General features: G+C 48.8%; 2 protein-coding genes across 3 annotated transcripts in view; both read right to left on the bottom strand.

Annotated features, from left to right (window-relative positions):
• Positions 1–168: 168 nt before the first annotated feature.
• CFB (complement factor B) lies at positions 169–5,970 on the bottom strand. Its single transcript, XM_006896165.1, has 18 exons — positions 5,907–5,970; positions 5,583–5,816; positions 4,899–5,084; positions 4,602–4,775; positions 4,279–4,380; positions 4,054–4,190; positions 3,637–3,775; positions 3,148–3,279; positions 2,789–2,890; positions 2,535–2,672; positions 2,046–2,143; positions 1,782–1,911; positions 1,451–1,601; positions 1,264–1,340; positions 979–1,085; positions 766–898; positions 637–686; positions 169–330 (listed from the first exon to the last, which is right to left on the bottom strand). Exons 1-18 carry the CDS (start codon positions 5,968–5,970, stop codon positions 169–171), a joined length of 2,316 nt encoding a protein of 771 aa, XP_006896227.1.
• Positions 5,971–6,832: 862 nt separating this feature from the next.
• C2 (complement component 2) overlaps positions 6,833–12,195 on the bottom strand; it is a 24,569-nt gene continuing 19,206 nt past the window's right edge. For both annotated transcript variants that reach the window (XM_006896168.1, XM_006896167.1), the window contains 9 exons: positions 8,728–8,868; positions 8,505–8,599; positions 8,312–8,423; positions 8,054–8,219; positions 7,871–7,947; positions 7,652–7,743; positions 7,329–7,455; positions 7,137–7,186; positions 6,833–7,009 (listed from right to left, as the gene is read on the bottom strand). In XM_006896168.1, the coding sequence (XP_006896230.1) occupies positions 6,833–7,009; positions 7,137–7,186; positions 7,329–7,455; positions 7,652–7,743; positions 7,871–7,947; positions 8,054–8,219; positions 8,312–8,423; positions 8,505–8,599; positions 8,728–8,868 (1,037 nt within the window). The remainder of the gene's footprint in view (positions 7,010–7,136; positions 7,187–7,328; positions 7,456–7,651; positions 7,744–7,870; positions 7,948–8,053; positions 8,220–8,311; positions 8,424–8,504; positions 8,600–8,727; positions 8,869–12,195) is intronic.

The following is a 12,195-nucleotide window of genomic DNA, read 5'->3' on the forward strand; positions in this document are numbered from 1 at the left end:
GCACTTGGGTTGGGGAATAAGCCTTTAAAAACGGCTTCCAGATTTAATTTTAGTTGTAGCAACACAACTGGTGCACACTCACCACTCCTTTCCCCCAAAAGGATCTGAACACAGGTATTGTCGTAGCTGTTTTAATTATATCCCACATCTCTTTCCCACAAGAAACCTTTATAGAAAACCCAGGTCCTCATCTTTGAGTTTCTCTTTGAGCCAGGGCATCACTTGGAAGATGTTGATGTGAAAGTCTCGGGCATAACCAGGTGTCTGCTGTTGCTGGCTTCGCTGCCGGTTTGGGCAGACATCCACTACACCCCAGCTGATCACACCAACCTGAAGAGGGAAAGGGGATACCAGGGGTCATTTGGTAGCATTCCTTCCTAACCTTACTAAGTATGGCTACTCCTGAATGCATCTGAGCTGACCTAAAAATATTAGACTAGAAAAATAGTTTAGTCCTGTTCTCCCTTAAACAGAAACACACATGCACACACCTGACTTTGAAGCAGTCCAAGGATTGGTCATGTGGTGATCTAGACCCTACCTTTCATCCTCTACTAATCTCATGCATTGAACCTCCCTGTTTTGGAAGCCTGTGATGACCACTTGGTTACTCCCCATAGGCAGAAGAAAACTCACTTGAATGAAGCGACTCTTCTTGTGAATAATCAGAGGGCCACCAGAATCACCTGCAGAGAAAGAAAGGCTATAAGGACAGGGACTTTGTGCCTCGGGAATTTGCTCCACAACCAAAGAGCCTTCTCCCACCTTTGCAAGTGTTTGGGTCAGCATAGGGATCTACCCCTCCAGTGCAAAGGAACCTAGGAGTGACCACTTCAGAGACGTCCTCAACGTTGCTGTAACCTTTGGCCTTTAGAGCATCTTTCTCACAACTGGCTTTCTGTAGGTGAGATGGGAAAGATAAGAGACGAACTGACCTAGTCTTTGGAAGGATTGGCATCTAGAAGGCTTTCTCCTCACCTTTTCTCCATTCTTAATGTAGACCTCCTTCCGAACCAGCTGCTTCTTGTACCCATCCTCAGTTACAAACAGACCTTTGACATCCTTCGCAGGGAGCAACACTTCCTCTGGACAAGTGAACACTTTGGGTCACTCCATGCCCCCTCTCCTACCATTTCCTTATTTATCACAGTCCTTCCTTTGAGCTAGGGACTGACTAGGCCCCATGGCCTCCTACTGCAGCTTCTGCATGCCCCCTCATCTCAGGATCTCTACTCTGTGCCCCTGTCCCTGACCTTGACTTACTGTGTTGCTGGCAAGTGGCTGATAGAGGGAGCCTCAGAGCGCGAGTTGTTCCCTCAGTGCAGGGCAGGCAGATGGGTCTGTTAAGAAAGGATAGAGAGCTTTGGGGCTGCGGGCCCCACACTCTCATCCTCCAGTCGTGCCTTTCCCCAACCTTTTCTTCCAGTTGCTAGAATCCAATTGCTCTTACCTAAGAGTCTGGCTGTACTTCAGCTTTTTCTTAAGCTTTATCAGGGCCACATCATAGTCATAAAATTCAGGAATTCCTTCTGCTTTTTTTCCATTGATGTTGTAGTTGGGATGGAATAGAACAACATCTATCTCAAATTCCTGCTTCCTTCCTGCTGAGATAAGAAAAAAGTGGCTACCCCTAGACCACTCAGTTCTGTGTGGGCATTTGGCTTCTGGCCCCATCTCACCCAGACATAAAGTCTTCCCTATCCTGGATTGGCCTTCAGTCTAAGAAAGGGGCTTGTATTAAGGCTGAGTGGTACTCAGGCCATGTTTGCTACATCCCTTACCTGCATCCTTAGCCACGCTGACCTTGATGGAATGTGGCTCATCCTCCACAGTGAAGCAGTGTGCAGCTGTCAGTACAAAGTACTCAGACACTATAGCTCCCATACAAGTCTCAAGTCCCTTTCCAGGGCGCTGAAACAATAAAGACAGGAAGTTCAATTTCCCCAACCACCACTTGCTGATAAAAACCTTATGCATAGTGCTTTGCTTTACCCCATCTCCTGACCTCACCCTCCATTAGCCCCACACTAAGATGCTGTGCTTACAATGATTGAGATCTTAGCATGCCAAGGTTGCTTGTGGGAGTCCGTAGCTTCCTTGTGCTCCCAGACCATGCCACAGAGACCCAGAGACTGACTTTCATCTGGCAGAAAAGGAGAACATGCAGAAAGTGGTAACTCTTCATTCCTAAAGTGACTGCAGCCTTTGATTCTTCATTTTAGAAGGTTAAGAACTTGGACCTAAGAGATCAGAGGCGTAGCTGTTTCCAGCCTAATTCTGTTCCCAGTTTTGCTGTCTCATGGTCTCTCAGCCTCAATTTCCGGTTTGGTCAAATGAGCTTTAGAGAAACCACTGAAGTTGCCCAGAGCTCTGATTCAAAGATTAAGACGTGATAGAGAAAACTATACTGAGAGAATAAGGAAGGCCTTACAGACTATTAAGAGTCTCAAGGGCAAAAGAGAAATGAGTGGCTTCATGGGGACTGGAGAACACAGTTTCTTGATTATCTTAATGCCATTCTGGCATCTTCCTACCAATCATTTGGTAAAAAACATCCTCCAGGTGTTCCATATCCTTGACCTTGAACACATGCTGCTCTTTATCCTTCTTGGAAGCCAAAGCATTGATGTTTGCTTGGTCCACCAAGGGGCCAATCCCAAATACATAGACATCTGGAGGGAAAAGAGGAGCTTGAGAAAGAATGCCTGAGGAAAGGAGAGCGGGTGAGGATAAGACTGGGAGCAGTAGCTGAGGAAACAGAATGCTGCTTTTTGGCAAGGTCACTCACCCAGATAATCCTCCCTTGGGTTTTTGATGTTTGTACCAATGTTCAGTAAGGCCCGGATCTCATCAATGACTGAGACTGGGTTCCCGCCCATGTTATGCAGACCTGAAGGAGAGAGACTATGATGGTGGGAGATGAAGACTCAAGGGATATTAATCAGCTATAGGCAGTGTCGTGCATGGTGGCATCAGTTGGACAGAGGGTGAAGATGATAGAAGATGTTGAACAGAGGAAACTCTTAGAAAGGGTCACAGGAAACCCCAACAGCCAGCACTCAGGGACCCAAATACGCTACTAGCATAGAAACAAGCACGCTGGGATCCAAGAGTAGAATTGAGGGCAACAGAGAGGTCCTGTCTAACCGTCAGTCATGAGGATGATGACGTGGCGGGTTCGGTTCCACCCTGGAGGGGGAACATCCCCTGGAAAGCTCATCATATTAAACACTGCCTGGAGGGCCCTCTTGGTGTTGGTCCCTGCCTTCAGCTTGTGGTCTGTGGAGAAGAAAGAGGTCACCATCTCACTTGGTCTCCCTAGCCATTCTTGAACCTCAGAGGTCCATGAGCCCTGGGATCTCACATCTTTCAACTTTTTCAGCTTGTTACCACCCTACTGACTGCTCTTTGACCCGAAGTGGTCTCAAGTTCTGATGTATAGCTGGCAGCGAGTTACAGTGCTAACCAAAGGGGTCCTCTCCCTCTCTACCCCTAAGAGATTCTCACCAGTTCCCACTGGTCCCACTTAGAGTGCTCTTCCTTGTCGCCTTGCCTGAGCAAATTACCCATCCCTACCTTCCCTCAGGCTTCTGGCCCCAACGTGAACCTCCCACATTCTCTTCCTCAGTTTCTGACCTTTATAGCTGATTTTGTCGAGCTGCTCCTTGACCCACTCTGCATCACTGCTCTCTGGCTGTGACACTCTGATCAAAGTATTGGGGTATGTTGCGTATGTCACAAGACCGTATTTCGGCTTTACCCCATAGCTGGCCACCTGTGAGTGAGGGTAACAAGAGGTCATGATCGGCAGAAAGCAACTGCCCTGGTACAGGCAAGGTCATAGCAAGAGGTTAAAAGTCTGAAAACCAGTAAAAGGGAAGGAGGACAGAATAGAACCAGGTGGCTGAGGGAACAGGGTGTCTTCTGAAAAATCAGCCATTGAAAACCCTATAGAACCCCCCAGTTGTCCTCTGACACGTGAGGTCCCTGTAAGGCAGAGAAAATTGAGCACCAAACACTTACTGATTGATTACATGCGGGAGAGAAAGCTACCTTCTCAATAAGACTGCTGAGACATCTCTTGGCCCCTGAGAAGTTTTTGGCTCCAATGCTGTCAGAGCTATCCAACACCAGGTAGATGTTCATGGAGCCCGAGGGGTCTAACACAATCCTCCGCTTCTGTTGTTCTCCTAGGTGCCCCACAGAGAGTCAGGGTTAGCCTGCCCTGTTCTCCTGCCCTTTCTCCATCCTCTCCCATTCCCATCCTGGCCTTCAAACCTGGGCTGTGCCCATCCTCAGCATCAGCTCCTTCTATGGCCTCAGTGAGGGAAGACAGGAAAGCTTCGGCCACCTCTTCAGGAGAATCATACATGAAGGAGTCTGAGGAAAGATCAGAAAGCAGGTCAAATTCCTGAAAGAGTCCAGAGACAGGATGGTGGATTTCTAGGATGGGAAAGAATCCAAAGTGAGACATTTCTACAGAGTTTTGGAAGAAATAAGAAAGTAGTTGGTTTGACAGAGAGGTTGAAGATGGTGCCTTGGCATAGGGACATTAGAACAGGAGAATAGAATCTGGCCTGGGGACAAGGGCCAAGGGTCACCTTGGCAGGAAGGCTCAGTTCCACTCCAGGAGCCACCTTCCAGGCACTTGCGCTGCTGGGAGCCTCGCAAGACTAGCCCGCGGTTGCACTGGTAGGTGATGGTGTCTCCAAGTCGATACTGGCTGCCCACTTTTCTTGTGCCAATGGGAATGCCTGGGTTGGGGCAGTATCCCGCTGCAGAAATGCAAGACGTAGAGGTCAGGGCCAAAGATTGGGGTCTGGGGACTGAGTGTTTGGATGCTAGTTTCTTAGGCTGGAGAAGTATCAGGTAATGTGAGAAAAGGGAACCCTTCTCACCTCCATTGTCACAGATAGCTGTTTGTCCATCCCATCGTCCAGTCACTTGGCAGGTACGGTTGGCAGAGCCCCGAAGGGTATACCCATCATAGCATTGGAAAGAGAGTTCATCACTTAAGTTGTAATAGGGAGCCCGGGGCCAGAATGACCCGTTCTCGAAGTCCTGTGGTCTTGGGCAGCGAATTGCTTTGGAGAGGGAGGTAAATGGAAGTCACTGAGACAGAAAGACAGGCATCTTAATCTAGTCCCTGACAATGAAAAACAGAGCTTTCCCAACCCAGCAAGAGCAGCATCAATCCCCCTTAAACTCATGGGAGAGGGGAGAGGTTTAGCTGCTCCACCACCTCCATTTCTGTTGTTGTGTGCCATCAAGTCAAAACTGACCCTCCGGAGGGTTTTCAGAGGGAGTTAAGCACATGACAGGAGCTTGCCCATCTCTCTCCCCATTTTCTGAGTGATCCTTTAACTTGAGAGTTACCAGGTACAGAGTGAGTGAGTGCTTAGCAAATGTTTGCTTCTCTTCGTCCTCACCCCTTCTCACCAACCCTAGAATAGACCGACTTCTGCTCAACCCAACTTGTGAACCTACCTCGGTTCAACAAGATTCTATTCCCATCTAGACCCAGCCTTGGTCACTCAGCCCCATTCCTCCACCAGACCACCCCAACCCTCACGACCTCCAACCTCTGCACTCTGCTGTCTTGACAATCTTTTCCTCTCGCGTTTTCAGTGCACTCCAGGACCCTGAGGCTTTGCAGACTCTTAACTGCACAGGGTAAGGGTAGAAGCCAGAGGGACACAGGTACTCCAGCGCCTGGCCCTCCTGGAGGAGTTGGAAGGAGCCCCCTTTGATCTCTATCCCCTCCAGGGAGCAGGGGGTTTTGGGCTGGGCCTCAGGCAATGGGGTGGTGTGCACACCTGAAGAGAAAGTATTGTATGTAGCACCAAGAGGGCCAAACCAAGGCTGAGAATGGATGCTGGCGGTTGGGGGGAGTGACCCTCACTTACCTCCAGATAAGAGACCCAGGAACGAGATAACCAGGGAGAGTAGGGGGCTGAGATCCTGCCCCATGGTGATGGAAGGCAGGAGAGGAGTGTGCTGGGGCAAGGTGACCTATCCTGGCCTGGGCTACCTGGGTTTGTGCTAAAGATCTGTTTGCTTGGTATCCAAGCTGAAACTTCAGCCCTCGGTTTGGCCACTCTCCTTTCCCTGCCCCCAGCAGCCCCCATCCTTTTATGCAATATTCTTCTGGCACCTACAGTGTAATGCTGCCCGCCCCACCCACATCACTTTCCGGAATGTCCAAGCGGGAGGGCCCCTCTGAGCGCCCAGCCAAGGAAATAGAAACTGTACAAATCCCACCCTTTGCTGCCCAAACTCCAGACCTGACAGCCAACAACCCCCTTGCCCCTCCTTCCTCCCTCAACAAACCCAGACCACCTGCTGGGGGACGAGAAATAAGCCCACATCGTTCTGATTCTCTCTTCTGTGGACTGTGTGCACAGGGCAGAGTCCAAGGGCTGTTTATCCTGCAGAATCTCTGACCTGCTTCCCCAAAGTTCCTGGAACCATTCTGGCCTCCCTCTTTGCCCTCCTCCCAATACCAGGCAGAGAACACATGGATGTAGAAATCGTTGACTTTTATTCATTTCCTAAGTGGGAAATTCCATGTAAATGTGAAAGGGGAAGCAAATCCATTACAATGGAGAAGGGATTTTTTTTTTCTTTTGAGCTGACAGGGAGGGGAGATGAGGATCTACTGCAAAGTCCTGGCAAGAGCCTGGGGATTCCCCAGCTTGGCCAGGATCCTGAACACAGGATGCAGAGCTAAGAGTGAGGCAAATTTACTGTGTCTGGGATAAAAGGTCAAAGGTAGGGGAAAGTGGGGGATGGTGGCAGGTCTTGGCAGGACAGCCAAGGGGCTGGCCAAGTATTAGAGGGGTAAGAATTGCAGGACCCCCTGCAGGTGCTCCCTCAGCCATGGCTGCAGGCGGAAGAGATTGATGTGAAAGTCTCTTGGAGGTGGCACCCAATTAAGGGGGGCCTTTTTGCGAGTGTTTTTGTCAGAGTTATAACAGGGGTTGTAGAGACCCCAGCTCACCAGGCCCACCTGGAAGAAAGCGGGGTAGAGAGTAAGAGGCTACCCAGCCCCGGCTCCAAAATCCCTCAGAGCTCTTCCTCTTCCTCCACCAAGATCATGAACTTATAATCCCATCCCTTGAGCTCTTCTCTCTTACCTGAAAAAACCTGAATCTTCGCTCAAGGAACACTGCTCCCCCAGATTCTCCTGTCAGAAAGGAGGAAAAGGAGACAGTGTTACCCCCAATTCTCCCAACCCCACTCTCCATAGTAAGGGGATAGTGCAGAGAGGTGTCTGGGCAGAAACACAGGCTCCAGGGGCACAAGCATGGAGCGAGCGGAGGACGAACCTTTGCAGGGGTTGTCATCCTCCTTCATCCCGCTGCATAGGAACTGGTCTGTCACCACCTCTTTGATATCCGTCAGGTTGGGGAACATGGCTTTGTCTTGAGAGACAACCTGGATACAGCGTGTCCACTGCAGGAAGGGTGGAGCGGGAGAGAGGGATGGAATGAGCAGGCCCAGGACACATGGCAGGTGAGCTAGGGGTGGGCAGAAGCTGATCTAGCGCAGATGGAGACAGCAACCAGAGCTGGCAGAGGACGAGAGATGTCCCAAGAGCTGCCCCTGGGGAACTCACCCCACCGTGGTATCCTAGACTTGGGGCCCTCACCTCTGTCCCCATCTTGAGGTTAATATTCAATTTCTTCCCATTCAAGGCGACAAAATGTGCAGGAACGCTCTGTGTGTTCAGGAGTTCGTTCTCTGCAGCCAAGAAAAGAAATTGTTGGTGCTGGTGCCATGGTCAAGTTGAATCCCACTGGGGCCTTCCAGTCAGTCCCATGCCAGGTTGCCCCCCCTCTGCCCTAGTCCAGCTCAGCACGTCGCTCACCATGGTCCCGGCAGGTGCTGCCTTTGGGTCTTCGCAGAGCCAGATTGGCCTCCTCTGTGCAGGGAAGGCAGATGGGCCTGGGGAGAGGGGCAAGGGCCTCATAGATTGTTCTTGGTGCCCCTTCTCCCCAGTATCCCCGGAGCACTCTTCCCCACAGGATGCCCATCCACCAACTCCTGGCACCTGGCATGAGTGGACATCTTCACTCTCTGGGCCAACTTCAGCAGGGCAATGTCATCTCCATAGAACTCTTGGATCCCTTGGTCCTTCTTGGAATAGACATCAAACCCTGGGGAGATCACTGCCTTCTCAATACTGAACTCTTTGCCCCATAAGGAATTGGGGTCCCCTGGAACAACATGGCAGATCAGGTTAGACCTGGTGTCCTGAAGGGCAGGCACTGAGGAACATCAAGCTCCAAGGTCAGAATCTCAGCCTTACCCACAAAGACCCTCCACAGGGAGAGCTCCTCAGCATTGCGGAAGCAGTGAGCAGCCGTCAGGACCCACTGGTCTGAGATGAGAGCCCCTCGGCAGGTCTCCAGGCCCTTTGGCTGCAGAGAGACAGGCAGACTTTAGGCCACCCACAGCCATCATACTTTCAAGATCCCAATTATGCCTCTCCCTCTTGGTACCTTAATAGTGACATGCCAAGGTGTCCTCTCCTGGTCTGAGGCATTGGCTGACATGTTCCCTACCCCGCAGATGGTGTCTGTGAGCTGGGAAACATCTGTCAGTATAAGGAGCAGATGGAGAAGGTGGCAGGTGAAGGATCCTGTGTGTGGCCAGGTTCCCAGCCTGGGCCCCCAGCTGGCTGCCTCCCGCCCAGCTAGTTCCTGTCTGGCAGAGCTCACTCACCCAGCATGTGCTCAAAGACCTGGCGCAGAGCCTCTGCGTCCTGCAGGATGAAGGCATGCCGCTCCCCATCCTTCTTGGACCCCAGCTCGTTCAGTTCTTTCCAGTCCACATCTAGCTTGCCCACCCCAATAGCATAGATATCTGGTGGGGAAAAGGAAAAAAAGACACAGAATCCTATAACTGAGCAGTTACTTGTGAGCTGGGGGACGGGGGGACGGGAGGGGGGAGTGGAGGGTGCGGCAGAACCTGTTATTTGAAACTCACTGTTGTTCATAGGGTTGCTATGAGTCATACTCTACTTGCCAGCACTTAACAACAACACCATGTTCTACAAGGAAGCTCTGATGACCTAGTGGTAAGGAGTTGCTGTACTGCCAACTCAAAGGCACACAGTTCTGCTTTACAGAAGGAAGATGGGCAATCAACTCCCACGCAATTGACGGCCTCTGAAAACCTGCTGGAGGGTCAGTTGTGAGTCAGTTCTGACTTGACAACACGTAACAATAAAGTTGTACAAGGAAGCTCTGATGGCCTAGACACTTACACTACTACAAAGGCCTTTTTGGCATTTTCTATCTACCAGCAGTTCCATGAGAAAAAAATGGGCAATCTTCTCCCGTGCAAATAACTGCCTCTGAAAACCCACTGGAGGGTCAGCTTTGGGTTGGTTCCAACTCGACAGTACACAACAACAACAACAACAATCAAGCATGTTTAGGATTGGATCTGTTTACTGAAATACTTTAATTGATATTCTGTTAATTCCTGGAGGCTTGTTTTTTTCCCAAAGCCTTCGCTGCAGCTTGTACTTCTTCCTTCGATGCCATTGTTTGTCTTATGGCTGAAAATCGAAGAGTTTTTTTTGGTATGTTGATTATTTGTATTCCTTTTGTTTTCTGCTCATGTTTCCTGTGTCATTGAATATTTCAGCCCTACAACTCTTGAGTATTGTAACTTAAGGCTTAATTTTTTTCCCCCCTTCCCTTCTTTCAGCTTGAGAAATGCTAAGCATGCTCTTCCTTTTTGGATTTTTAACTCCAGATCTTTGCATATTTCATGGGAATACTTTGCTTTGTCTTCTGGAGCTGCCTTTTGACATTTCTGTTGAGCTCTCTTACTTCGTCATTCTTCCCTTCACATTAGCCTTTCTACACTAAAGGACTAGTTTCAGAGTCTCTTCTGACAAATATTTTGGTCTTTTCTTTCTCCACTGCATGTGTAATGGCCTCTTCATGGATGATTTCCTCCTACAACTCCTCTGGTCTTTTGGTCATTAGTGCATTAAGTTTACTCTGGAGATAGTTTTTCAATTCAAGGGGGATAAAGCCAAGGTCATATTTTCGATTTTTCAGATTTGTGCTAATATTCTCCAACTTTAATTTGAACTTGCAAACTAGAAATTGATGATTTCACAATCAACCTCTGGCCTTGTTCTGGCTGGAGATATTGAGACTTCCCACCTCTTCTTTCCACAGATATAGAGAATTGGGTTCCAATGTGTTCCATTAGATGAAGTCCATGTGTATAGTAGCCATTTTAGTACTATACAAAATTCTGTTATGATATTTGCAGCCTCATTTCTGTCATCAAGGCCTGTTTTCCAACTGTCAATCCTTCCTTTTTGTTTCCAACTTTTGCATTCAGATCATTAATTATTATTAATACATCTTTATTGCATATTTGATTCATTTCAAACTGCAGATGGTGGTGGTGGTTCTTTCTTGTGCAGAGGCCATGCTAATTTTCTCTGCAGCGTTCCAACTTTAGTATATATTCTGCCAAAGCGAGCACTGGCTGTTGTTCTTGAGTATCGTACAGTCATAACTGATCCTCTGGCAGGTTTTCAGAGGCAGTTAATCGCACCAGAGATTGCCCACCCTCCCATGGAGCAGCTGGGGGCCTCGAACTGCGTGCCTTGGGGATTGCAGTGGAGCTTCTTGCCACTAGGCAAGTAGGTATTCTCAATTTCTTCATTTTTGGCCTTTGTATTTGGTGCATCTATCTCCAGGGTTTCTGTAAACATAGCATGATGGCAAGACTTCAGACGTGGTCATCCTCTGTAAAACATAGCGTCTGGAAGAACGTTCTTTCTGCTGGAGAGCCTGGGTCCACACAATCATCCATGCCCAGTCCCTACATGCTGTCAGAACTTTCCTCAGGTGGCCCACAGCGTCCGCTTTCCTCCCACCATTTTGCCCTCAGAAGACCCTGCGTTGTGTGTAAAGAACTAGGTGTTTAAAGGACTGTAAGCAAAGCAATTTGACCAAAGCCAGGGACAGAAACAACTACAATAAAAGCCAGACAATTATTGTGCCTGGATTGTTTGTTTGTTTATTTTGGTTTGCTTTTAATTATTTTTTTGTTTCCTACATATCTTCCTTTCATTGTTTTTGTTCAGACATTCCTCTAGGTCATATAGCCCTGGTGTACAAGTTGCCATCCCGCAGTCACTTGTGGTTGCTGTGAGGCTGAACACTGTGACACAGATGTGTCAAATGCATTAATGGTTGGCTGAGGTGGATTGATTCAGTCACTGGGATAATCGGGATGGGAGTGTCAGAGACATTGCGATTGGCACAGGACAGAGCAGGTCGCTATGAGTCGCAAGCGACTCGACGGCACATAACAACAACAACACGCAATGCGGACAGAGAGTGGGGTGGAGCTCCCAGATTAAAACAAGCGTGGAAGGAGGAGTGGCATCCACTTCTGTAATAGCTTGCCTCCGGAAACCCTATGAACCTGGAGAGAGGATGAAAGGCACCCAAGCGTCGAAGACTCTCCTTCATAGGGTCACTATGAGTCACCTGTGACTCGACAGCACTTAACAACAACAACAACAACATATCTGTATGTATATGTTTAAATGGTAATAGATACATAAGAAAGCATTTTCCATTTCAACAATCTTCACAGGTATGTTGTTAAATGCCATCGAATCAGTTGTGATGCATAACAACCGTATGAACAACAGCTCTGAACCTGCTCTATTTTGAGCCAATCTCATTGTCTCTGGCACACCTACCCTCATTACCCCAGTCACTGTGTCAATCCATCTCATCCAGGGTCTTCCTCTCCTGCACTATCCCTCCACTCTCCCAAGCAGGATGTCCCTCTCAAATATGTCCAAAATATGTCAGACGGAGCTTTAAATCCTTGCCTCCAAGGAGAAGCCTTGTTTCACCCTCTCCAGGACAAACCTGTTTGTTCTTCTAGCAGTCCATGGTGTATTCAATGTTGTTAGATGCTATCAGTTAGAGTATGATGTATAGCAACCTTATGATCAACAGATCTGAACCCAGTTCTGTCCAGATCCTGTGCCATCCTCAGAGTCTTTGACATACTTGAGCCCATTGCTACAGTCACTGTTATCAATCCACCTGGTTAAGTGTCTTCTTCTCTTTCCCTGTTCCTCTACCTTTCCAAGCCTGATGTCACTCTCCAAGGAATAACCTCTCCTAGCAACAT

This window comes from Elephantulus edwardii, unplaced genomic scaffold, assembly GCF_000299155.1.
Source record: "Elephantulus edwardii isolate Elephantulus edwardi_28Jun2011 unplaced genomic scaffold, EleEdw1.0 scaffold00184, whole genome shotgun sequence".
NCBI classification, from domain to species: domain Eukaryota; kingdom Metazoa; phylum Chordata; class Mammalia; order Macroscelidea; family Macroscelididae; genus Elephantulus; species Elephantulus edwardii.

Coding starts and splice junctions, on each gene's coding strand:
- CFB (XM_006896165.1), bottom strand. CDS start 5,970: ATGGGGCAGGATCTCAGCCCCCTACTCTCCCTGGTTATCTCGTTCCTG. Junction 4,381..4,601: donor AACTGAGCCTTCCTGCCAAG/GTGACCCTTGGC, acceptor ATCTTTCCTCAG/ACTCCTTCATGTATGATTCT. Junction 3,776..4,053: donor TCAGCAGTCTTATTGAGAAG/GTAGCTTTCTCT, acceptor CCTCACTCACAG/GTGGCCAGCTATGGGGTAAA.